Raw genomic sequence first — 26,812 nt, 5'->3', positions numbered from 1 at the left:
AGATATTAGCCAACCAGATCCAACATTACATTAAAAAAATTATTCACCACGACCAAGTGGGATTTATACCTGGGATGCAGGGCTTGTTCAATATCCACAAAACAACCAATGTGATTCATCACATCAATAAAAGAAAGGACAAGAACCATATGATCCTCTCAATAGATGCAGAGAAAGCATTTGACAAAATATAACATCCTTTCTTGATAAAAACCCTCAAGAATGTAGGGATAGAAGGAGCATACTTCAAGATCATAAAAGCCATATATGAAAGACCCACTGCTAATATCATCCTCAAAGGGGAAAAACTGACAGCTTTCCCCTTAAGGTCAGGAAAAGACAGAGATGCCCACTCTCACCACTGTTATTCAACGTAGTATTGGAAGTCTTAGCCTCTGCAATCAGTCAACACAAAGAAATAAAAGGGATCCAGATCTGCCAGGAGGGGGTCAAACTTTCACTCTTCATAGATGACATGATAATCTACATAGAAAACCCAAAAGATTCCACCAAAAAACTGCAAGAACTGATTCATGAATTCAGCAAGGTGGCAGGATATAAAATCAATGCACAGAAAACGGTTGCATTCCTATACACCAACAAAGAAGCAACAGAAAGAAAAATCAAGGGATCAATCCCATTTACAATGGCACCAAAAACCATAAAATACCTAGGAATGAATCTAACCAAAGAGATGAAAAATGTGTACACTGAAAACTATACAAGATTATGAAAGAAATTGAAGAAGACACACAAAAATGGAAAAAGAGTCCATGTTCCTGGAAAGGAAGAGCAAATATTGTTAAAATGTTGATACTACCCAAAGAAATCTACATATTCAATGCAATCCCTATCAAAATAACACCAGCCTTCTTCACGGAGCTGGAACAAATAATCCTAAAATTTGTATGGAACCAGAAAAGACCCTGAATAGCCAAAGCAATCTTGAAAAAGAAAACCAAAGCAGGAGGCATCACAATCCCGGACTTCAAGCTATACTACAAAGCTGTAATCATCAAGACAGTATGGTACTGGCACAAGAACAGACACTCAGATCAATAGAACAGAATAGAGAACCCAGAAATGGACCCACAAACGTATGGCCAACTAATCTTTGACAAAGCAGGAAATATCCAATGGAATAAACACAATCTCTTCAGCAAGTGGTGCTGGGAAAACTGAACAGCGACATGCAGAAGAACAAACCTGGACCACTTTCTTACACCATACACAGAAAAATAAACTCAAATGGATGAAAGACCTCAATGTAAGACAGGAAGCCATCAAAATTCTCGAGGAGAAAGCAGGCTAAAACCTCTTTGATCTTGGCCGCAGCAACTTCTTACTCAACACATCTCCGGAGGTGAGGGAAACAAAAGCAAAAATGAACTATTGGGACCTCATCAAAATAAAAAGCTTCCACAGGGAAGGAAACAATCAGCAAAACTAAAAGGCAACTGACAGAATGGCAGAAGATATTTGCAAATGACATATTAGATACAGGGTTAGTATCCAAAATCTATAAAGAACTTGCCAAACTCAACACCCAAAAAAAAAAACCCAAATAATCCAGTGAAGAAATGGGCAAAAGACATGAATAGACACTTCTCCAAAGAAGACATCCAGATGGCCAACTGACACATGAAAAAATGCTCCACATCACTCATCATCAGGGAAATATAAATCAAAACCACAATGAGATACCACCTTACACCTATCAGAATGGCTAACATTAACAACTCAGGCAACAACAGATGTTGGCGAGGATGCAAGAGAAAGAGGATCTCTTTTGCATTGCTGGTGGGAATGTAAGCTGGTGTAGCCATTCTGGAAAACAGTATGGAGGGTTCCTCAAAAAGTTAAAAATAGAACTACCCTATGACCCAGCAATTGCACTACTAGGTATTTATCCAAGGGATACAGGTGTGCTGTTTCGAAGGGGCACATGCACCCCAATGTTTATAGCAGCACTATCAACAATAGCCAAAGTATGGAAAGAGCCCAAATGTCCATCGATGGATTAATGGATAAAGAAGACGTGGTACATATATACAATGGAGCATTACTCAGCAATCAAAAAGAATGAAACCTTGCCATTTGCAACTACATAAATGGAACTAGAGGGTATTATGCTAAGCGAAATTAGTCAGACAAGAGAAAGATTTCACTCATATGAGGACTTTAAGACACAGAACAGATGAACATAAGGGAAAGGAAGCAAAAATAATATAAAAACAGGGAGGGGGAAAAAACATAAGAGACTCTTAAATATGGAGAACAGAGGGTTGCTGGAGGGGATGTGGGAGGGGGAATGGGCTAAATGGGTAGGGGACATTAGGGAATCTACTCCTGAAATCATTGTTGCACTATATGCTAACTAATTTGGATGCAAATTAAAAAAATAAAATAAAAAAAAAGTTAAAGTGCTCATCCAAACTCTTACAGTGGTACAGCATGAATTCAAACCCACTGCTTGCTAACTCCAAGGTCCTATCACTCTCTTAAGCAGCAGCCCACATTGCCTGCTCACAAAGCAATTATAAACTTAACCAGAACAGTGGGTAGTTAGCACTTTCCTGCCTGGGACTAATTATGGTAGCCTATTCCCTCAGCTTTCAACATTTACCTCTCCTTTTAGATGGCTCTAGGTGATTCCTTGGTGCAGAGATTCTAGGAGAGAGCAATGCCGTGTCACCTCACTATAGAGATGCCACTTGGCCTTCTACTGTTCAGAGGACAGGACACAGGGCCCTTTCTATGTAGAAGAGGCAGCATTTAAAATATTATGATTAATATAATAATAGCATATCATATCATATAATGTTATAGTTATGAGTGTGAGCTTAAAAGTCAGCCTGCATATGTTACTATCCTGCAGTTCACAATGGACCCAATTCTCTCTCCATTGTATAACAGCCCCTTGTAATGTGAACTTGCAGCTGCTTCCACCAGTAAGTTTAGTCTATTTATCCACACCTTGAATCTGAGCTGACTTGTGACTTAATTTGGCCAATAGAATGCTATGAAAAAAATGGTATGCCAATTCTGAGCCTGAGTCCCAAGAAATGCTATACTTTTCAACTCATCCTTTTGGCAGGCTACTGTACTATTAAGTGATCAAGCCCAGGCTACCCTGCTGGGGGTTGATAGTCCACGTGACCCACTTGCCCCAATTGCCCCATTGTCAGCCAACTGACTCTGTGAAGCACAGCCACCTTGCTGTTCAGGAAATTTATAAGTAAATTTAATCAAAACAAGATGAATCACCCAGCCAAGCTCAGCCTAGGTTGCTGGCCCGCCCATAAAATTGTAAGCTAATTAAATGGCAATTGTTTTAGACTTTTAAGTGTTAGCAGTAAGAAAGTTTGTGTGTTACAAAGAAAAAGCTAACTGATGAACTTTCTGCAAATTACTTAACTTCTCTGTGCCTCACTTTTTCACCCATCAGATAAAATAACAATACCTCCATGGTGGTTGTGAAGAGTGAAAGAGGCCATGTTTATAAAGTACTTGAACAGGTTCCAGCACATTGAAAGCTCTCCTTAAACATTGGCTATTGTCTCCCTCTCACCAAAGGACAAAAGGAGTAAAGAAGTAGTGGATGGATGGATGCATGCATGGATGGATGCATGGATGCATGGATGCATGGATGCATGGATGGATAACAAAAGGACAAGCATATAGAGCAACAGCATGGGGGAACAGGACAAGTGCCTACTCTCTTGATGGGCTAGAAACTACCCTGGCCCTCCCTCCAAACCTTCTCCTGGCTTACCTTGCATAGGGTCTCACTGGGATCATGGTCTTTAGGCTGGGATCATATCTTTCTATAAAGGATCTTCGCTGGCCTCGCTGATCCAGATCTGAGATAAAGTAGGGGCCTTCACCCACCATCCTGATGGAAGCCTGGAGCCCTGAGATGTTGGCCTAGGGATGCTTTCACTCTGCAACAGAGATGAGGAAGGTCACTGAGAAATGAGAACACTCTGGAATGGGACTAGGCAATCCCTGTGCCACTCATACTCTACCCAGAAAAGCTTCTTTGCTCTAAACCCTCAGACTTATTTTCACCAGTTAGATTTCTATATTTATGGGGTAGATGAGGGTGGGGGGTATTAAGGTGTGGCCAGAAACCCTGCCACATCTCTCAACTCCACTCTGAGATTTCCTTATTAGCAAGGACATTCATTGCCTCTTCTTTCCCATTTTAGATTGACTGGGAGCAGAAAGCCTATTGTGGATTGTCTGTTGGGAGCCAGTCTGTGGCCAACACTGAATCCCAGACCAGCAAAAAAGCTCCAGGAAGGTGGGTTTGCTTTCACACAAATTTTGTTTCACACAAACTAAAGTTTGTCACACACACCTCTTTTTCTTCCTGCTTCTCTCAGATACCTAGGAACTTATGTAACCACATTGCCCCATACCCAAGGGCTAGAGACTTTCAATGAGATCACCCCTCAGGACCAGGCACATCTGGACAAGCCCACATTCCCCCCACTTCTGGAAGCACTGCCTCTATAAAAACCCTGCCTCTGTACCCACAGAAGGTCTGAGAAAGCCCTAGATTCCCTAGCAAGGATCATGGAAGGTATTTATCTCCCAACGGCAGTAAGTAAAGATTGGAGGAGGTGGAGAGAACACCTTTTGGAGTGTCTGCCCAGGCCATAAACCAACCACCCCATTTACCAATCACCTAAACCTAATGGGTAGAGAACAATCCCTGAAGGTTTTCCTATTCCTAGTTTCAGTTCTTTCCTGAGACCCAGCTCTATTCTTTCCCTAGGGTTCCATAATTTCTCCCTCCCTATATGTCGGGGATGAATTCTCCCTTTTTACCCAAACTATCTTGAGTTGGTTTCTGTCACTTGCAACCAGAGGCCTCACTATTATATATACATGGGTGTCCTAGTCCCATGAATTTTCTCAGGAAGTTTTCATCGCTAGAAACATCAAATAAACCAATTCCCATCAAGGTTTTAATGGCTGATAAACCAATGACAAAGTTGGAAGTGTTCTTGGAGTCAATCTTTTACAAACTTTTCATTGTATAAAAGAAGAAACAGAGGCCCAAAGAAGGGAAGGGACTTCCTCAAGAGTATATGTAGTAGTGACACTAGTATCATGGCTGAATAAGATATCCTTTGTTCGTGTCTCCCCTGCTCCTAACAACAATTTGGTGTCTATCTACAAGCAAAAGTGCCCTTCTGGGAGCTGTGGGATCCAGCACCATATGCCAAGAAACACAGGAGTCTTGCCCTGCCATGTATCAGATAATGGAAGTACAGACCTTGGTCTTGGCTGTGTGCCCTGAAGTGGCCCCTGACCTGGCTCCAAACCCTCTTGGCCATGGTCCAGGAGCCCCTGGAAGATATCACTTGAGACAATCACTATTGACAAGAGAACTTTTGGGGAAGTTCAGGTTCCCAGTGGAGAATCTCCAACATACTATCGGAGCAAATAGTTTGGATGAATTGGAGAGGGGAAGAAGAATAGTTTGACTTTATTCACATCACCCATCCCCAAGGCAGCACAGCTTAGGGCCAAAAGACATCTTTTCAGCCCATGATTTCTCTCGCAGGGTAAAGTGAGAGCTGGCTTCCAAAGCTGGCATCCAGCTGTGCAGGATGCTGAAAAAGAAGCCCATTTCTCTCTCACCGCATTCAGAGGACTAAATTTTGATCTACATGATAAGGGCAAGAAAAGGCTAGGAGAGAGGCAAGTAGGACTCTTGGTGGGAATTAAAGGAACATGAATCCTATTAACTGCATTAGAGACTAAATTAAGAAGCCTGATATGAGTTGCTGGGGATACCTCACTCACACATGCCTCCAGCTGGTTCACAGGCACCCTCAGCATTCTACATGCCTCACCTACACACACACCCATCCTGTGGCCAGGTCCCTGTGCATGCTGCCAATGGCAACAGTGAAAGGAAGCTTTGACAGACAACTAGTGAGCATGCACAGAAAACCACACCAAATTTATGGGCTAGGGAGAGACCACAAACTTGCGCTTTTGGGAAAACAAAAGGGGAGGCTGTCAGCACCCAACCTGATGCTTTGCAAGATTGAAAGAAAGCATATAGGCTTAAGAATTCTGCCACAAGAAAGAGCAAGAAGATGGATCAGGTGTACCCACAGAAGGTCTGAGAAAGCCCTAGATTCCCTAGCAAGGATCATGGAAGGTATTTATCTCCCAACGGCAGTAAGTAAAGATTGGAGGAGGTAATTGATATTTCAAATGTGAAAACAGCAATGCAAAACTTCAAGAAACATAAAAAATCACGGAAACATGACACCACCAAAGGACAACAATAATCTTTCAGTAACTGATCCCAAAGATATGTATATCTGCAATTAACCCAATAAAGAATTGACAACAGCTGTTTTAAGGAAATTCAATGAGTTATAAGAAAACACAGAAAAACAATTCAGATGAATCAGGAAAACAATACATGAACAAAATGGGAAGTTTAAAAAAAGAGAGGGAAATTATTTTTTTCATGTTTATTTTTGAAAGAGAGACAGACAGAGTGCAAGCTGGGGAGGGACAGAGAGAGAGGGAGACACAGAATCTGAAGCAGGCTCCAGGCTCTAAGCTGTCAGCACAGAGTCTGACATGGGGCTCAAACTCACAAACCCTGAGATCATGACCTGAGCCAAAGTCAGATGCTTAACTGACTGAGCCACCAGGGCACCCCAAAAAGAGACAGAAATTATTAAAAGAACCAAACAGAAATTATGAAAGTGAATACAGTAAATAAAATGAAAAGTGTAATAGTATCAACAACAGAAGGAATCTATAAGTTAGAAGACAAGAACTTTGAAATTTTCCAGTCAGAGGAGAACAAAGAAAGAAGAATTTAAAAAGAGTGAAGAAAGCTTATGTGATCTATGGAATACCATCGAAAGAAATAATTTCAAGTTGTTAGACTTTCAGGAAAAAAAAAGAGGAAGAATGAGGCAGAAGACTTATTTAAAGAAATAATGGCTTAGAACTTCCCAAATCTAGGTAGAGATTTGAATAGCCAAGTTCATGAAGCTCATAGGTCACCAAAGAAACTCAAACTCAAAGAGATAATTTCTAACACACATTAGAATAAAATTTTCACAGATCAAACAGCAGCAAGAGAAAAGAAACTTCTAACTTATGAGGGAACCCCATGAAGGCTATTAGTGATTTCTCAGCAGAAACCTTACAGGCCAAGAGAGTGGGATGATGTATTCAAAGTTCCGGGGGAAAAAAAACAAAAACAAAAACAAAAAACTACCAACTAAGAATATTCTAACCAGCAAATTATCATTCAGAAATGAAAGTGAGATAATGACTTTCCCAGGCAAACAAAAGCTGAGGGAGTTTATCACCACTAGACCTGCCTTAACAAGAAATACTGAAATAAATTTTTCAAGCTGAAATTAAAGGACACTAATTAGTAACATTAAAATATGTAACACACTGACACTAATTAGTAACATGAAAATATGCAACAATGTAAGTATACAGTCAAATTCAGAATACTCTAATACTGTATTATGGTAGTGTGTTAACAATTCTAATATAAAGGTTAAAAGACAATAATTTTTAATAAGCAAACAATATAAAAAGACAAGTTGTAACACCAGAAGCATAAAAGGGGGAGAGTAAAAGTGTGGAGTTTTTGTATGCGATCAAAATTAAGTTGTTGTTAACATAAAATAGACCATCATATCTATAAATTTCTTTATGTAAGCCTTAAGGTAACCACAAAACCTACAGCAGATTCAATAAAGAGAAGGGAATCAAAGCATACCACTATGAAAATCTTCAATTCACAATGGAAAGCAGCCAAAGAAGAAGAAAGGAATGGGGGACCTACAAAACAGCCAGAAACAATAAGATGGCATTAATAAATCCTTACCTATCAATAAACATGTGAAATGCAAAGAGATTAAATCCTTCAATAAAAAGGCATAGAGTGGCTGGCTGAATGAAAAAAATAAGACCCAACTACATGCTACCTACAACAGACTCACTTCAGCTTTAAAGATTCACATAGTCTCAAAGCGAAGGGATGGAAACATGCAAGTGGAAACCAAAAGACAGCAGGGGTAGCTATACTTATATCAAACAAAATGGATTCTAAGAAAAAAAAACCATAACAAGAGACAAAATCACTACACAATGATAAAAGGATCAAGTAATCAAGAATATATAACAATCATAGATGATAGATAAATAGATAGATAGATAAATTATAGTCATCTTTTAATGGTGGAGCACCTAAATATATTAAACAAACACTAATAATAAAATATTAGTAGGTGACTTTAATACTCTATTTTCAACATTAGCTATATCATCCAGGCATAAAATCAATAAGGAAACACTAGAGTTGAGCTACACTTTAGACCAAGTGGGCCTAACAAACATATACAGAAAATTCTATCCAGAAACAGTAGAACATGTGTTCTTCTTCTCAAGAACACATGCAACATTCTCCAGGATAGATCATGATAGGTTACAAAACAAAGCTTAGCAAATTTAAGAATATTGAAATCATACCAAGTATTTTTTCTGACCACAATGGTATGAAACTAGAAATCAATAACAAAAAAAGATGGGAAGTTCACAAATATGTGTATATTACACAACATATTTCTGACCAGACAATGAGTCAAAGAAGAAATCAAAAGGAAAATTTTAAAAATATCTTGAAATAAATAAAAGTGGAAACATGACATACCAAATTTGTGGGATGCAGTAAAAGTAGTCCCCAAATGGAAGTTTATAATGATAAATGCCTACATTAAGAAAAATAAAAGGTTTCAAGTAAATAACCTAAATTTACACTTCAATGAACCAAAAAATGAAGAACAAACCAAGCCCAAAGTTAGCAGAGGAAAATAAAACAAAGAACAGAAATAAATGAACTAGAGACTAGAAAAATAGTATAAAAGATCAATGAAACTACAACTGGTTTTTTTTTGAAAAAATAAACAACTGACAAATCTTTAGCTAGACTAAGAGAAAAAAGAGAAGACTCATAAAATTAGAAAGAGTAGACATTGCAACTGATACCACAGAGATATAAATGATCATAAGAGGCTACTAGAACAAATGTACATCAACAAATTGGATAACCTAGAAGAAATTGATAAATTCCTAGAAACACACAACTCACCAAGACTTAATAATGAAGAAATAGAAAATCTGAACAGACCAATACAATAAGAAGATTGAACTAGTAATCAAAACTATCCCCAAAAAAGAAAATCCCAGACCAAATTGTTTCCCCAGCGAATTCTACAAAACATTTACACAAGAATTAATGCCAAAGCTTCTCAAACTCTTCCAAAAAATTGAAGAGGAGGAAATATCCCCAAACTCATTTTATGAGACAAGCATAATCCTGATAGCAAAGCCAGATAAAGACATAACAAGAAAACTACAGGCCAATACCCTAATGAATATAGATGCAAGTATTCTCAACAAAATATTAGCAAACTGAATCCAACAACACATTAAGAAATCATATACCATGATCAAGTAGAATTTATCCCTGGGATGCAAGGATGCTTCAACATATGCAAATCAACAAATATGATACACTTCATTCCTAGAATAAAAGATACAAATCATATGATCATCTCAATAAATACAGAGAAATAATACATCTAATACATTAAGATACATCTTAAGAGATACAGAAAAATCAGTTGATAAAATACAACATGTGTTTATGGTTAAAAAACACTCTCAACCAATTGGGTATAGAAAGAATATGCTGTCACATAATAAAGGGCATATATGACAAGCCTACACCTAACATTATACTCAATGATGAAAGTTTGAAAAGTTTTCATCTAGAATCAGGACCAAAACAAAGATGCTCACTCTTACCACTTTTATTCAACATAGTACTAGAAGTCATAGCCGTAGCAATTAGGTAAGAAAAGGAAATAAAAGATATACAAATTGGAAAGAAAGGTGTAAAACTGTCTTTGCTTGCAGATGATATTATCTTATACATAGAAAATCCTAAAGACTAAATGAAAAACTTGGAACTAAACAAATTCAGTAAAGTTTCAGGATACAAAATCAATATATAGAAATCAGTTGTGTTTCGATACACTAAAATAAAATATTTGAAAAGAAATAAAGAAAACAAGCTCATTCACAACAGCTTCAAAAAAAATAAAATACTCATGGCTAAACTTGACAAAGGAAGTGAAAGATCTGTACACTGAAAACTACAACAATTTGAGGAAAGAAATTGAAGACAAAAACAAATGGAAAGATACCCTGTGTTCATGGATCAGAAAAATTAATATCATTAAAATGTCCTTACTACTTAAAGCTATCTATAGATTTGGCACAATTCCCATCAAAATTCTAATGACATTTTTTTACAGAAATAGAAAAAACAATTCTAAAATTTGTATGAAATCACAAAAGACCTTGAATAGTCAAAGCAATCCTAAGAAAGAAGAACAGAGCTGGTGGCATGACAGTTCCTGATTTCAAACTATACTACAAAGCTACAGTAATCAATGGTGCTGGCATAAAAATAGACACATAAACCAATAGAACAAAATTGAGAGGTTACAAATAAACCCTTGAAAATACAGTCAACTAATATTTGACAATGGATCCAAGAATACTCAATGGGAAAAGGATATTCTCTTTAATAAATGGTGTTGGGAAAACTGGATAATCACATGCAGAAGAATAAAATTGGACTCCTGTCTTAATGCCACTCACAAAAATTAACCTGAAGTGGATTAAAGACTTTAACATAAGAACTAAAAACATAAAGTCCCTATAAGTAAACAGGGGGATAATTTCCTTGTCTTGGCAATTATCTTTTGGATGTGACACCAGAAGCACAAGCAAAATAAAAAGCAAAAATAAGTGGAACTACATAAAACTAAAAATATTCTATACAGCAAAAGAAACAATCAACAAAATGAAAAGACAACCTACAGAATGGGAAAAAATATTTGCAAATCATATCTGATAAAGGGTTAACTTCAGTCCCTTTTATTTAAGTTTTTTTTTTTTCAGTAATCTCTACATCCAATGTGAGGCTTGAACTCACAACCCAAAGATCAAGACTCTCATTCTCTTCTGACTGAGCCAGCCAGGTACCCCTTGATGAAGAGTTAATATACAAAATATATAAGGAAGTCATACAACTCAAAATCAAAATAGCCAAAACAGAAAAATCTGATTAAAAATGAGCAAAGGAACTGAATAGAAACTTCTGCAAAGAAGATATACAAATGGCCTAAAAGTACATGAAAAGGTGCTCAATATCACTAATCATTAGGGAAATGCAGGTCAAAACCACAAAAAGATATTACATCATACCTGTTAGAATGGCTATTATCAAAAAGACAACTGGGTGGCTCAGTCGGTTAAGCGGCTGCCTTCTGCTCAGGTCATGATCTCACGGTCCCTGAGTTCGAGCCCCGCATCGGGCTCTGTGCTGATAGCCTGGAGCCTGCTTCTGTTTCTGTGTCTCCCTCTCTCTCTGCCCCTCTCCCATTCACACTCTGTCTCTCTCTGCTTTTCAAAAATGAATAAATGTTAAAAAAAATTTTTTTAAACAAAAAGACGAGGATTTTAACACTCCACTTACAGAAATGGATAGATCATCTAGACACATGGTCAATAAAGAAACAAGGGCCCTGAATGATACATTGGATCAGATGGACTTGACAGATATATTTAGAAATCTGAATCCCAAAGCAACAGAATATACTTTCTTCTCGAGTGCCCATGGAACATTCTCCAAGATAGATCACATACTGGGTCACAAAACAGCCCTTCATAAGTATACAAGAATTGAAATCATACCATGCATACTTTCAGACCACAATGCTATGAAGCTTGAAATCAACCACAGGAAAAAGTCTGGAAAACCTCCAAAAGCATGGAGGTTAAAGAACACCCTACTAAAGAACGATTGGGCCAACCAGGCAATTAGAAAAGAAATTTAAAAATATATGGAAACAAACGAAAATGAAAATACAACAATCCAAACACTTTGGGATGCAGCGAAGGCAGTCCTGAGAGGAAAATACATTGCAATCCAGGCCTATCTCAAGAAACAAGAAAAATCCCAAATACAAAATCTAACAGCACACCTAAAGGAAATAGAAGCAGAACAGCAAAGACAGCCTAAACCCAGCAGAAGAAGAGAAATAATAAAGATCAGAGAAGAAATAAACAATATAGAATCTAAAAACACTGTAGAGCAGATAAACGAAACCAAGAGTTGGTTTTTTGAAAAAATAAACAAAAAAATAAACCTCTAGCCAGGCTTCTCAAAAAGAAAAGGGAGATGATGCAAATAGATAAAATCATGAATGAAAATGGAATTATTACAACCAATCCCTCAGAGATACAAGCAATTATCAAGGAATACTATGAAAAATTATATGCCAACAAACTGGACAACCTGGAAGAAATGGACAAATTCCTAAACACCCACACGCTTCCAAAACTCAATCAGGAGGAATTAGAAAGCTTGAACAGACCCATAACCAGCGAAGAAGTTGAATCAGTCATCAAAAATCTCCCAACAAATAAGACTCCAGGACCAGATGGCTTCCCAGGGGAGTTCTACCAGACGTTTAAAGCAGAGATAATACCTATCCTTCTCAAGCTATTCCAAGAAATAGAAAGGGAAGGAAAACTTCCAGACTCATTCTATGAAGCCAGTATGACTTTGATTCCTAAACCAGACAGAGACCCAGTAAAAAAAGAGAACTACAGGCCAATATCCCTGATGAATATGTATGCAAAAATTCTCAATAAGATACTAGCAAATCGAATTCAACAGCATATAAAAAGAATTATTCACCATGGTCAAGTGGGATTCATTCCTGGGATGCAGGACTGGTTCAACATTCGCAAATCAATCAATGTGATACATCACATTAATAAAAGAAAAGATAAGAACCATATGATCCTGTCAATCGATGCAGAAAAGGCCTTTGACAAAATTCAGCAACGTTTCTTAATAAAAACCCTCGAGAAAGTCGGGATAGAAGGAACATACTTAAACATCATAAAAGCCATTTATGAAAAGCCCACAGCTAACATCAAACTCAATGGGGAAAAACTGAGAGCTTTTTCCCTGAGATCAGGAACATGACAGGGATGTCCACTCTCACCGCTGTTGTTTAACATAGTGTTGGAAGTTCTAGCATCAGCAATCAGACAACAAAAGGAAATCAAAGGCATCAAAATTGTCAATGCTGGAAGTCAAGATTTCACTTTTTGCAGATGACACGATATTTTACATGGAAAATCCAATAGACTCCATCAGAAGTCTGCTAGAACTGATATATGTATTTAGCAAAGTTGCAGGATACAAAATCAATGTACAGAAATCATTTGCATTCTTATACACTCATAATGAAACAACAGAAAGACAAATAAAGAAACTGATCCCATTCACAATTGCACCAAGAACCATAAAATACCTAGGAATAAATCTAACCAAAGATATAAAAGATCTGTATGCTGAAAACTATAGAAAGCTTATGAAGGAAATTGAAGAAGATATAAAGAAATGGAAAACCATTCTGTGCTCATGGATTGGAAGAATAAATATTGTCAAAATGTCAATACTACACAAAGCTATCTACACATTCAATGCAATCCCAATCAAAATTGTACCAGCATTCTTCTCAAAACTAGAACAAGCAATCCTAAAATTCATATGGAACCACAAAAGGCCCCGAATAACCAAAGTAATTTTGAAGAAGAAGACCAAAGCAGGAGGCATCACAATCCCAGACTTTAGCCTCTACTACAAAGCTGTCATCATCAAGACAGCATGGTATTGGCACAAAAGCAGACACATAGACCAATGGAATAGAATAGAAACCACAGAACTAGACCCACAAACGTATGGCCAACTAATCTTTGACAAAGCAGGAAAGAATATCCAATGGACAAAAAGACAGTCTCTTTAACAAATGGTGCTGGGAGAACTGGACAGCAACATGCAGAAGGTTGAAACTAGACCACTTTCTCACACCATTCACAAAAACAAACTCAAAATGGATAAAGGACCTGAATGTGAGACAGGAAACCATCAAAACCCTAGAGGAGAAAGCAGGAAAAGACCTCTCTGACCTCAGCCGCAGCAATCTCTTACTTGACACATCCCCAAAGGCAAGGGAATTAAAAGCAAAAATGAACTACTGGGACCTCATGAAGACAAAAAGCTTCTGCACAGCAAAGGAAACCACCAACAAAACTAAACGGCAACCAACGGAATGGGAAAAGATATTTGCAAATGACATATCGGACAAAGGGCTAGTATCCAAAATCTATAAAGAGCTCACCAAACTCCACACCCGAAAAACAAATAACCCAGTGAAGAAGTGGGCAGAAAACATGAATAGACACTTCTCTAAAGAAGACATCGGATGGCCAACAGGCACATGAAAAGATGCTCAACGTTGCTCCTCATCAGGGAAATACAAATCAAAACCACACTCAGATATCACCTCACGCCAGTCAGAGTGGCCAAAATGAACAAATCAGGAGACTATAGAGCTGAAGAGGATGTGGACAAACAGGAACCCTTTTGCACTGTTGGTGGGAATGCAAATTGGTGCAGCCACTCTGGAAAATAGTGTGGAGGTTCCTCAAAAAATTAAAAATAGACCTACCCTATGACCCAGCAATAGCACTGCTAGGAATTTACCCAAGGGATACAGGAGTACTGATGCATAGGGGCACTTGTACCCCAATGTTTATAGCAGCACTCTCAACAATAGCCAAATTATGGAAAGAGCCTAAATGTCCATCAACTGATGAATGGACAAAGAAATTGTGGTTTATATACACAATGGAGTACTACGTGGCAATGAGAAGGAATGAAATATGGCCCTTTGTAGCAACATGGATGGAACTGGAGAGTGTGATGCTAAGTGAAATAAGCCATACAGAGAAAGACAGATACCATATGGTTTCACTCTTATGTGGATCCTGAGAAACTTAACAGAAACCCATGGGGGAGGGGAAGGAAAAAAAGAAGAGTTTAGAGTGGAAGAGAGCCAAAGCATAAGAGACTCAAAAACTGAGAACAAACTGAGGGTTGATGGGGGGTGAGAGGGAGGGGAGGGTGGGTGATGGGTATTGAGGAGGGCACCTTTTGGGATGAGTACTGGGTGTTGTATGGAAACCAATTTGACAATAAACTTCATATATTGAAAAAAATAAAAATTAAATTAAAATTAAAATAAAAAAACAAAAAGACAAGAGATAACAAGTGTTGGCAAAAACATAGAGAAAAGAAAAATATGAGATATAACAAGTGTTGGCAAAAACATAGAGAAAAGAAAATTCTTCCACACTGTTGGTGAGAATGTAAATTGGTATAGCCACTGTGGAATACAGTATGGAGGCTCCTCAAAAAAAAATGTACAATAAAATTGACATATGATTCAGCAATCCCACTTCTGAGTAGATATCCAAAGGAAGTGAAATCAAGATCCTGAAAAGATATCTGTACCTTCACATCCATTGCAACATCATTCACAATAGTCAAGATATGGAAACAACCCAAGTGTCCATTTATGGATGAATGATTAAGAAGATGTAGTGTACATATACAATGGAACATTATTCAGCCTTGAGAAAGAAGGACATCTTGCCAACTGGGACAACAAAGATGGACCTGGAAGGAATTACACTAAGTGAAGGAAGTCAGACAGAGAAAGAAAAATACTGTATGATATCCACTTATATGAAGAATCTAGAAAAGATGAACTCATAGTAATAGAGAGTAGAATGGTGGTTGCTAGGGGTTGGGTGGTAGAGGAAATAGACACATGTCATTCAAAGGGTAAAAATTTCTAGTTATGAGTAAATTCTGGGGATATAATGTACAGCATGGTGATTATAGTTAACAGTACTGTATTATATACTTGAAAATTGCTAAGAGAGTACATTTTAAACATTTTCACTTCAAAAGAGAAATGGTAAGTATGTGATGTGATGGAGGTGTTAACTAATGTTACTGTGGTGGTCATTTCACAATAAAGTCTATCAAATCCATGTGTTGTACACATCCCCATGTATAATACAGCAAGTTGTGTTATGTCAGTTATATCGCAACAAAGCCATGGAGAAAGTAAGGTTAAAATGAGTGGCACTGTCTCATCTGGGACACTCTGGATACAGAGAAACTAACACGCCCTTTTTTTTCCAATAAGCCTAGAAAACCCTTGCTTATATTACAAGAATCCCTCCTCTGGAATAATATATTCTTTCTTACAATAGAATTTGAAAATTAAAGTGCCTTCACCTCAAAAAGATAATCCTCCAAAGTGGAAACAGGAATTATAAACAACCGGAGGGGGTAGATGTCTTGTAGTCAGTAATTCTGCTCAAAATCTCTTCTATCATTCAATTAATGAATATTGATGACATGAAAACAATGTATCCAACTCTAAATTCCTAATTCAAATAGGAACTCCCTGAATGTTTGTCAATCTGCACTGTATTCCACAGTCCACCTTTCATTTGCACCACCTAACACTACACTCCAGGATGTTGCATGTCTTACTGCTGCCTGAACAAATTGCCAATTACTTTTGCCTCTGGGTCTTTGCATACATCACTGCCACAACCTGGAACAATCTAATATCCCTTCCTTCACTTGACCAATTCCTGCTCAGCCTTCAAGGCTCAATTCAGATATTTTCTCCTCTGGGAAAACTCCCCTACTTACTTATCTATTTCCCCAAATAGACTGTGGGATTCACATTTGTCTTGTTTACAGCTGCATTTCTAACACTTAGACAGTCCCTGGTATATAGTAGATGTTTACCACAAATTTATTGAATGAAAAATGAAATGAATAAATGCATGAATAATGATAAGAATGAAAGAAGCCTGAGGTACAACTCCTCTCCCCAGAAAGGGAGAAATAAGCACACAATAACACACATAAAATGTAAACCACAGCATAGTGTCAGCCATAGGGAAAAACATACACACACGAAAAGAAAACCAAGACTTAAAGCTAAGAATTCAAAGAAATAAAATGGAGCATTGAATAGTAGATTAACCCAAAAAGATAGGCAAAGAGAAATGGAAGAATATAAAACAGAGGGATAAGTGGAAGATAAATAGCAAGCTGATAGACTTAAATCCAACCACATCAATGTTTACATTAAATATAAATGGAGTAAACACTTCAGTTAAAAACTAGAGATTGTCAAACTGGAGGTAAAAGCAAGACCCAATGATATGCTCCCTACGAGAGATGGTTTTTAAGTATAAAGACATAAATAAGCAATTCACAAATGAACCAAATAAACAGGAACAGAAATGCTCAATCTCTGAGTATCAGGGAGGTATGTATTGAAGCCACAATCACAATAAAAGCTACTTCTCATTCTTCAGATAAGTAATATTTAAAAGTCTGAAATTTTTAACTCTTGGCATATATATGGATCACAGTAGCTCTTAAACCCTGCTGACAGGAGTATAAATTGTACAATTAATTTGCAGAGCAATTTGGCATTATCTGATCAAGTTCAAGATTATTTTACTATCACAGCCAGCAATTCTCCTCCTTAGGTGTATAAATAGTCAGAACCAATTCTGTCTATTCAAGGAATCCCATACAGAGTAGCCACAAACTTTGTATGCTTCTTTTTATTGTACTTACAAATTCTCCTACCTCTGCTAGCCTCTTTTCAGTCATATTCACTAATGTCAACATTGAATTTCAATCTCGAAAAACATGAGCAAACAATCCACAGAAGACAGAACCTCATGCAAAAATATCTCAGTGGCCCCTCTATAGAAATATTTGTAGCATCTCTGTAATATTTTGAATATTCATCAATAGGAAAATGGGTGTGTTGTTTAATATGAATACTGTATATTAATATTAAAAAATAAAAATGAATGTCAATCCACACATCAATCCATGTGAATATTCCATGTGATAAATTGAAAGGGGAAAAAGCATTGCAAGAAAAAACATACACTATGATAACCATTTGTGAAAAGTTCAGATACTTGCAAAACAATATATTCATTTACTGATAATTATATTTGTAGGAAAATTCCACTCTTCCAAGTAACTCTGATTGCTTTTATTGGAGAATAGTATTAGAAACTAAGATACAGGTACTAGGTGTATTCTTTGCTACTGGGATGTTGATATGATGGGATGAGGAGGGCACTTTACATCTGTTGTCTTCCTCCCCAAAACCCATAATTCCAGTCTAATCATAGGAAAAATATTAGACAAATCCTAACTGAGGGACATTTTACAAAATACCTGACCAGTACTACTTAAAACGGTCAAGCTCATCAAAAAACAAGGAAAACCTGAGACAATGTCATAGCCAAGAGCCTAAGAAAATGTGATAACTAGGATCATGGGGGGGAAAAAAGGAACGTTAGGCAAAAACTAAGGAAAGCTAAATTAAGTATGGATATTAGTCAATAATGGTATGTCAATATTTGTTCATTAATCTTAACACATATGTAAGGTATTAACATTAATGTAAGATGCAAAAACAGGGGAATGCTCCATATTATTTTCACAACTTTTCTGTAACCTAAAGTTGTCCTTAAAAAATAGTTTACTTTTTTAAAATTAGTGAGAAAATATACACCAATTTCAAGATGATGGCTACATCTGGTGGCAATGAGATCTGGAAGTTATACAGGGATTGCCCCATGACTTTGTAATATTTAATTGTATATTTAAGAATGTAAACCCTGGAGGGTCACCTGGGTGACTCAGTTGATTAAGAGGCCCAACTCTTGATTTTGTTTCAGGTCATGACCTCACAGTCATGAGATTGATCACCACATCAAGCTCTACATTCAGCTTGGGATTCTCTCTCTCCCTCTCCCCCAGCCCCTCCCCCATGCTCTTTCTCTCTGTCTCTCAAAGTAAATAAATAAACATTATTAAAAAAAGAATGTAAACCCTGGAATCAGGCTGTCTGTGTTCAGTGTCACTGAGTAATGCAGACCACCTGTGCTACCCAAGTTCTGAGGAAGGAGAGATCAGTACAGTGTGGGAGGAGGCTGAAGTTAGAGAGAACCTCTTATAGGAAGTGACACTGGAGCTTGGTGGCTAGACAAGGGAGGAGAGGCAAGGAAGAGAGTTTGAGAGAAAGCCCAGGTGAGGCATCCAGCTGATATGGGGTGTGTGGCACCTGCACAGTAGGGCTCTTAAGGGCACCATTGGGCAAGGGCTCTGGCAAGAGTCAAGAGAGACAACGGTGGGAACAGCAGTGAAGTGCTCTAGATCTCTTCCTAGACATCAGTCTCCTGGCCCCTGCATAGACCCAACCCAGGGCAAAGTCCCCCCTCCCACCCTAAGGGCCTTCCCTTTGTCAGTGTACTGGAAAGTCTTTCACAGCTTCCTCTACCCAAAGCATCATGCCCCACCCCCACCCCTCAGCTTTTCCAGATTTGCTTCAGGAAGACAATGGAGGGGGATGCTCAGGGATGATCAAACTGAGAAAAGTAAAGAAAACTGGCCTCTCATCCTTGGATAGGCCCTTGGCTCCTTGAATAAATGTAATCCAGCTCTGGCCAGAGAGACAGGAGGAGGGAAATCTGGTCATGGGCATTATCTTGCATGCAGAGTCTTTCTAGTGCCTTCCTATCCTTCCTGTTGCTGTCACAATATGGGCATGAACAGCTAAGCTGGGTCACTGACCAGTTGTATGTGGCTTCCCACTGCCTCTGGGCCACTTCCCCTGCCTGCAGTCCCCTGAGGGCTGCACAGAAGGTTAGTCTGAGCAAAGCAGAGGTAGAAAGCAGAGTAGCTGATAGAGAAGAAAGAGCCCACTACAAGTTCTGAAACCCAATTGAAATTATTTGGGGGAGAGAGAATCATAGAATCCAAGAATTAAAAGAATCCAAGAAGACATTAGCTGTAGAAAACTCAGTGTCTTGAGTGAGAATTTCCTTCTGGCCAACCAGACCATGACTCAGCAAGCTTTGGCAACAGACCCTAGTCACTTCTCAAGAAGGCCCTCGTGTGTAGTTCAGCAAACAGATAGCCTGAATCTAGTCATGAGGAAATTATCAGACAAACCCAAAGGAACATTCTACAAAAGCCCTGGCCTGCACTCTTTAAAACTGTTCATATTATCAAAGACAAAGACAGGCGAGGAAACATTCCAGACTAATGGCAACTGAAGAGACGTGACAGCTAAAAGCAATACACAACCCTGCATTGGATCCTGGACCAAAAAGAAAAAATTAAGGACACTATTTTGGGACAATTTGGGAAAGTAGAATATGAACTGTAGGGTACATAGCAGTATTATATCAAAGTAAAATTTTCTGATGTTGATAATTGTACAATTTGACAATTAATAATTGTGATAATTATGGTTATGCAAGAGAACGTCCTTATTCTTAGGAAGTATATACTAAAGCACTTAGAGATAATGGAGCAAAATGTCTGCAATTTACTCTCAAATGTGTCAGAAAAATAATAATTATGCACAGAGAATGTTAAAGCAAATGTGGCAAAATGTTAATTTGCAATTCGGAGTGAAGGGTAGTTAGAATTTCTTAGCGTTATTATTGTTATTTTTATGTAGTTTAAAATCATTTCAAAACAAAAAGTTAAACCTTTTCTAAAGAAATAGCCCTAAAGGGAATGAATTGTTTTCTTTCTGTGGAACTGAAAGTGATTTTCCTGCCAACAGTCGCTCTGCACTCAGGTGCCGCACAGGCTACATTTATGTCTCTTTATGCGCCCTCAGATGCGTGAGAACAATCACTGTTTCTCTCTGCTCACCCCCAGTAACCCATCTGCAATTTCTCTCTTGTCCAAACTAAATGGCCCCAGTCCCTATGATCAGGATCCTCTCCCTAAGAGTGTGGGCTTCACCATCCATGAATAATGCTTACTATGACCTTTATAATTTTTCTCACTTTCCTAAAGGCAAAGAATCCTGACAGCAAGCTGTCATCAGCTTGTCTTAAGGGTTCCGGACTCCAAGATGCCAAACACAGGAGACCAGGCCTCCCTGGCCTTGTTCAAGTAATCAGAGTGCGTAGGAAACTGGTGCTGGGAGGTAATTTCCTTGAGCACTCCACAGGGAATGTGGAGTTATGATTACCTAAGACGGCTTGGAAGCATTGCAGCAAGAATGGCACCTTGCTAAATTTGGCAGCCCCAGAGGGAAAATGAGACTTTTTAAATCAGGAAGTCTGCTTTGGCTAACGTCTCTATCCCCGTCTGTCATGCTATCCTCTGCCAGGAGCGAGGAGCTGCCTGGAGTGGCAAATCTGCTTGCTGGCAGCCAGAGGGTGGGGGTGGGCCCTGATAGGAGCTGACAGGAGCAGAGACCCGGCCGAGCCAGGGCCCCTGCAGCCACCATGACTCTGTTCCTGGCAGCTTTTCTCCACTCAGAGCATCTGAGGGTTGGCAGGGGATGGGAAAATGTCCCTGGTGCATCCCTCTGCTTTCTGGCAAGACATCCCCAACCTGACCTCAATGGGCCTGACAAGGCAGAAGCAGAAAGGTCTCCATTTAGAGCAGGGGACACAAACTGGTGGGTTATGGACCACATACAACTTCAGGTCCGCTTTATTTGGTCTGCACAGTTTAATTTTTCTGAATTTGAATTAGCAGGTAACATATTAAAAAAAAAAAAAAAAAGGCCCTGGCTTGTGACAAAATATCAGAGAGCTCTGTATGCTTGTGTGGCCACAATCACCTCACACTGAGCAGCAGCAACCATTTTCTGGCAGAGCAGACATGCTCTAGTTTGCTGCGATCCCTACCTCTCCTTATTGCCTCCCTGACTCCAGGGATCTGGGGAACTTTGCCTTTATCCTCACATTGGCACTGCAATTTCCTTATAGTGGATTCATTTTTCCTTATCCTTGCTCTCCAAAGGGGGAGAGCAAAAGATAGCTACAGGGCATTTCAAGTAGCAATATTTTCCACACCTACTCACTTTGCTCAATTAAATTCCATTTCTGCCTCTCTAACCCAGAAAATTAACAAGTATTTATTCTTGTTTGAGAACTGGATTCTGTTTTCCTTGGTGCCCATAATGGAAGTCTTTCCTTAGGACTCCCTGCATCAATCAAATGCAGATACCCTGTTAATCATAAAATCCTTCCGAGATAAGAGATTGTGCCCCCTGTGGCTTTCTTGATAAATCCATTCTTAATTTCAAGCCACCAAAATTACCAAGATCCAATTGTCCCATGCCCTCTCCCCAGCTCCCATAGCCCCTTCCTCCAGGCCCTGACCAGCCTCCAGCTCAGAGGAGAAACTCTGTCCAGTTGTCCCAGCACTCAAGTGGGTAGCCAGACCCCCAAGAAGGGACTGTTATTGGGAGAGGGAGGAAGGAAATTGAGAGGGAGCAGAAGAAAGCACACAAGGGTGACAGGATGCAAAGCCTGGGGTGCAGAAATGAGGGCAGAGGCTTTGCCCAAGGCTTCTCATTTCCAGAAAGCCCCACACAGTGGCCTGTGATGATGTTTCCAAGTGAGGTCTCCCATTCAATCACAGAGATATTCTGACAACATGGAAGGACAATGATAACTCCCATTTTGGATCTGTTTGAACCACACAGGAATGCACCATGAATTTAAGTTTCTTTAAAACAATAGGTCCTGTAATAAAATTGTGAATACTACAGTGTGTATATGGGTGTGTTAAAAGACTTCATTTATTCAGTGTAGGCTCTTGTGTATCACAGATTTGGATACCCTGGCTTGGCACTTCTTTTTCTTTTACATACCAGGGGGGTCCAAAAATGGAAGAGCCCTAAGCCTCCCCTCTGCTCTGGGATGCCCTCGGTCCCTGCTTATTCTTGCGTGGGCAGCCACAGTTTGATGTGGTGTCACTCACCACAGCCAGTCCTGGGGATGGAGACAAGGGCACCCAGGGCTGATTGCTAGAGAGAGAAGTTTTACCTGGGCAGGAAACACTAGCGTCCTGAGGAGGAATGGATGAGGAGGAAGGGTCCAAAGTCATGAGGTTCAGCAGGTACTGCCTGCTGCCTGTTGTCTGAGTCTTCTTCTTTCCACAGACTTTAGATTTGGCTTCCCTGTCCCACCTGTCTGGAGCCCTCCTCTCCAACTGCCCCATTCAACTGTCGCTCCCACCATGCCTATGGAGGGAACTCTGAGGGGCCAACATTCCCTCTGTCATGTTAAAGGGCACTGCCCCCTCCCCAGATGGACCTGTAGCCCCATCCTACTCTTTCACTGATGGCCAAGTTCATGCAGTGTGCTTGCAAGGCCACCCTTCCAAGCCTGTCATATCACAGCTTTGTATCAATAAAAGAAAAAATGCCCCCCACTAGCCCCATTCTACAAGTGAGGAGAATAAGGAATAGAGATCTTCCATGACTGGCCTAGAGCAAGGATGAGACCAGAGGCCAAGTCTCCTGACTCCCAGTCAGGACCTCTCTCCCAAAAAGCATGCATTTCCCTCTCTGAGATCCTGCAAAGATGAAGCAACTCTGAGGTCAAGAGATGGGGGGGGGGGGGTGTGGGGGGCGTGGATCTGACCTTCAAAACAGAGAAAATCTCATTCATGTATTCTCCATTCAGTTAACCAAACATAAAAGGTGTTTTGACCTCTTTTTTTTTCTTGAATTACAAGAAAAGTAAGTCAGAAACTGGCACTGACTGCTGATTCTTACATATGAAATTTCCTGTTTATCTCACTCGCGGCTTTGCAAACTCTGGGGTGCAGGTCTTTTCCAGCATCTTGAGATCCTTCAAGTGCCTGGCCATGGGGTCTTGCTCAGAGCTGGCTGAAGGATTCCATGGTGGCCAGGGAATGGCTGGGAGCAGGCAAATCTCTGAATTCAGAAATAACACATCTTGATTCATTTTTAAGAATCATTTAGACACCTTAGAAGACTTCCTCCGCCTAACTCCCACGGATTTTATGTCACATTCTACTATAGTATTCCAACCCTGCCAGAAGCCTCTTCCTACTCTTATCCTGGTCAATCCCTCCCCCTGCTGGCTGTTTCTGGCTCCTCCACCTCCTGGGATATAGTTCTCAGAGGAGGCTGCCGCCCCCCAACAGGGTACTTCACTTCGTGCCCAAAAGGGAGGTGGGAAGTGGGGAGGGTCTGTACACAGGTTGCCCTGTAGAAAAATAGATCCCCAAGGAAGGTTCCCTGGCCTCGGGGTTGGGCTGCCTTGCAGAGGCTCCCTTTGTGCAGGTCTATATTCCCTTTTGTTTGTCTCCATTCCTTCCTCCATAAATGCAAATCACTGCTAATAATATCACTTGACATTTGTAGAGCCCTTTGTATGTCTTGAAGTTCTTCTTCCTTTTTATCACTTGATCTTCACAACCACCCCGGGAGGTCTCCGAAACACAGCCTAGACTTACTTTCACAATTTCCAAACAGATTTGAAAGCTGTCAAGTTCATCGCAGATTGATGAGTGGTTTTTCTCCAAAGTTCGTAGAAGGTCTGGCAGAGATGGATCTCTACTGGGACACAGCATTTTGGTACTACATAAAGACGATTGTTTGGCCTGTCAGGCAACAGAGTGAAATGATGGAGGGGGGTGTGCAGTCTCTGCCCAAGGGGGCCTGAAGAAACGAGCAGACAAGCCCCTGTCCCAGGCAGCGCATACACCCTGGAAGGCCAGCCACTGAGCAGGGCATAGACACCCCCGCCCAGGGATGAGGGGGGCAGGAGAACCCTTTGAAGTACAGGAAGGAAATATTAGAAATCCTTTCTATATTTTTCTGCATCATTATACATTTTTATTTTTAGTGTTTATTCATCTTAGAGAGAGAGAGAGCAGGGGACGGGAGGGGCAGAGAAAAAGGGAGACACAGAATCTGAAGCAGGTTCCAGGCTCTGTGCTGACAGCTCAGTGGGGCTTGAACCCATAAGCCATGAAATCATGACCTGAGCTGAAGTCAGATGCTTAACCTACTGAGCTACCCAGGTGGCTCCCCGCATCATTATTAAAATGGTACTTTTGTGTATGAATATAATGGGACAGTGATATACACGCATATGCTGCACATCATTTATAAATAAATATATATGCATGTATCAGGAGCCTGTGTGCCCAAATACCGACGGTGGTGCTGGATGGAAAACTTCAGAAACACTCCTCTTGAGAATTTCCCCAGCTCTTTATTCCAAAGCAAATCTCTGTCTGAAATTCTCCCTATTCTACTTTTATCAACATGTCTTCAATAAACAATAAAAGACATAAGCTCAATCAACCTCAAAAACATTTTTGTAAATAATTTTTTACAATATATACATACACATAGGTGTATATACAGATATAGGTAGATAATAGATGATTGATAGATTGATAGACATACACACAGAAATCAATGCATGGTGTTACAGAGTCAGTATAGTGTTATAGTGTTATATAGTCAGTAGAGTGGTTAAGAATAGAAACTCTGGAATCAGATCTGAGTTCAAACCTCTAAATTTCAATTTCTCCAACTACAAAATGAGAACACTAACTTCAAAGCATTGTAAGTTAATTGAGGATTAGGTAATGTAAGGAAAGGGCTGAATACAGTGTCTTACCCATTGTAAACAGTCAATACATGGTAACTATTATTTGTGAATAATAATTTTTTTTAGTTAGCAGGATCTCAGGAGAAATAAGCATCCTATCTTCTGGGTCACTGTTGGAATCTGTCCAGTGGAAGTACACAACAAAGGAAGGGGTTTGGGTTTTTTATTTTTGTTTGTTTGCCTTATGAACTAAGGAAAGAGTTATAGGAGGAAGACCAGACAAGGTTGATGTCAAATGAATCTGGGAAGTAATTTAGAATTTGAATGGGCATTTCAAACAAACATAGGTTAGTGAAGCAGAAACGCATGAACAGGCTCCCCAAGAAAGGATGAAACATGCTCTTGGGCAGAAAACGGGAGTTCTGGCCTCCACTTCATCACTTAGATCTTAAAGCCCTGAGCAAGCCCTGAGCAAGCCCCTTGGCTCAGAGCTGAGCCTGTGAACACAAAAGCCCACACACGGGAAAGGTGGCCCTTCCTTCTCCGGACCAGGAAAACTTGGCTTTATTGTGAACAACTTAATTTTTTTTCTTTAAATGATTGAATTGTGAAGATCTTGTAATACATCTTTCCTTCCTCTCACTAACCATTAAGGAGATCAGAGTGAAAACTTTCAGCTATCTCTAATGGTATACAGCCTTATGGCATGCATTAGTGGGAAATGATGTCCGTGGAATGCTCTGTAATGCTCTGTAAGCTCTAAATCATGAACCAGGCACAACCCCAGGATAATGAGGTGAAGAGGTGGGGAGCATTTCAATGAGTGCCAAATGGGACTGGGGCCCTCATATTGGAACAGAAGCTTCTGGATCAGTACAATCATTGCTAGGATTCAGCTCAGATTACAAAGCTCTCAGGAACCAAGGATCTGGCAAGAAATATCATTATTAAGACAGAAAATTGGGGCACCTGGGTGGCTCAGTCGGTTGAGCATCTGACCTCGGCTCAGGTCATGATCTCACAGTCCGTGCGTTCAAGCCCCCCATCGGGCTCTGTGCTGACAGCTCAGAGCCTGGAGCCTGCTTCAGATTCTGTGTCTCCCTCGCTCTCTGCCCCTCCTCTACTCATGCTCTGTCTCTCTCTCAAAAATAAATAAACATTTAAAACAGAAAATTGTACTTTTCTTCTCTATAATGAGAAATGGTTTTGCAATGATACTGCACACACTTGCTGCAATGGTGGCCAGAACTCGGTAAGGGTAGACCAGCTATCAGAACTAGGAGTTCTGCAAAGGGACCAGTGCATCCATCCTCTGCCCACGCTA

At 39.7% G+C, this 26,812-nt stretch overlaps 1 protein-coding gene across 3 annotated transcripts in view; it reads right to left on the bottom strand.

Moving 5' to 3' along the window:
* The window catches only part of ABCC12 (ATP binding cassette subfamily C member 12), a 95,572-nt gene extending 72,469 nt beyond the window's left edge, over positions 1-23,103 (bottom strand). For all 3 annotated transcript variants that reach the window (XM_086689511.1, XM_086689512.1, XM_086689513.1), the window contains exons 1-2: positions 22,939-23,103; positions 3,776-3,944 (exon numbers count right to left, since the gene is read on the bottom strand). In XM_086689511.1, the coding sequence (XP_086545637.1) occupies positions 3,776-3,894 (119 nt within the window). In that variant the 5' untranslated portion in view covers positions 3,895-3,944; positions 22,939-23,103. The remainder of the gene's footprint in view (positions 1-3,775; positions 3,945-22,938) is intronic.
* Positions 23,104-26,812: the final 3,709 nt, after the last annotated feature.

The sequence above is a fragment of the Puma concolor genome, chromosome E2 (genome assembly GCF_028749965.1).
Source record: "Puma concolor isolate L17-30 chromosome E2, mPumCon1.1.hap2, whole genome shotgun sequence".
Taxonomy (NCBI): Eukaryota; Metazoa; Chordata; class Mammalia; order Carnivora; family Felidae; genus Puma; species Puma concolor.
This window is presented reverse-complemented; position numbering and strand designations above follow the sequence as displayed.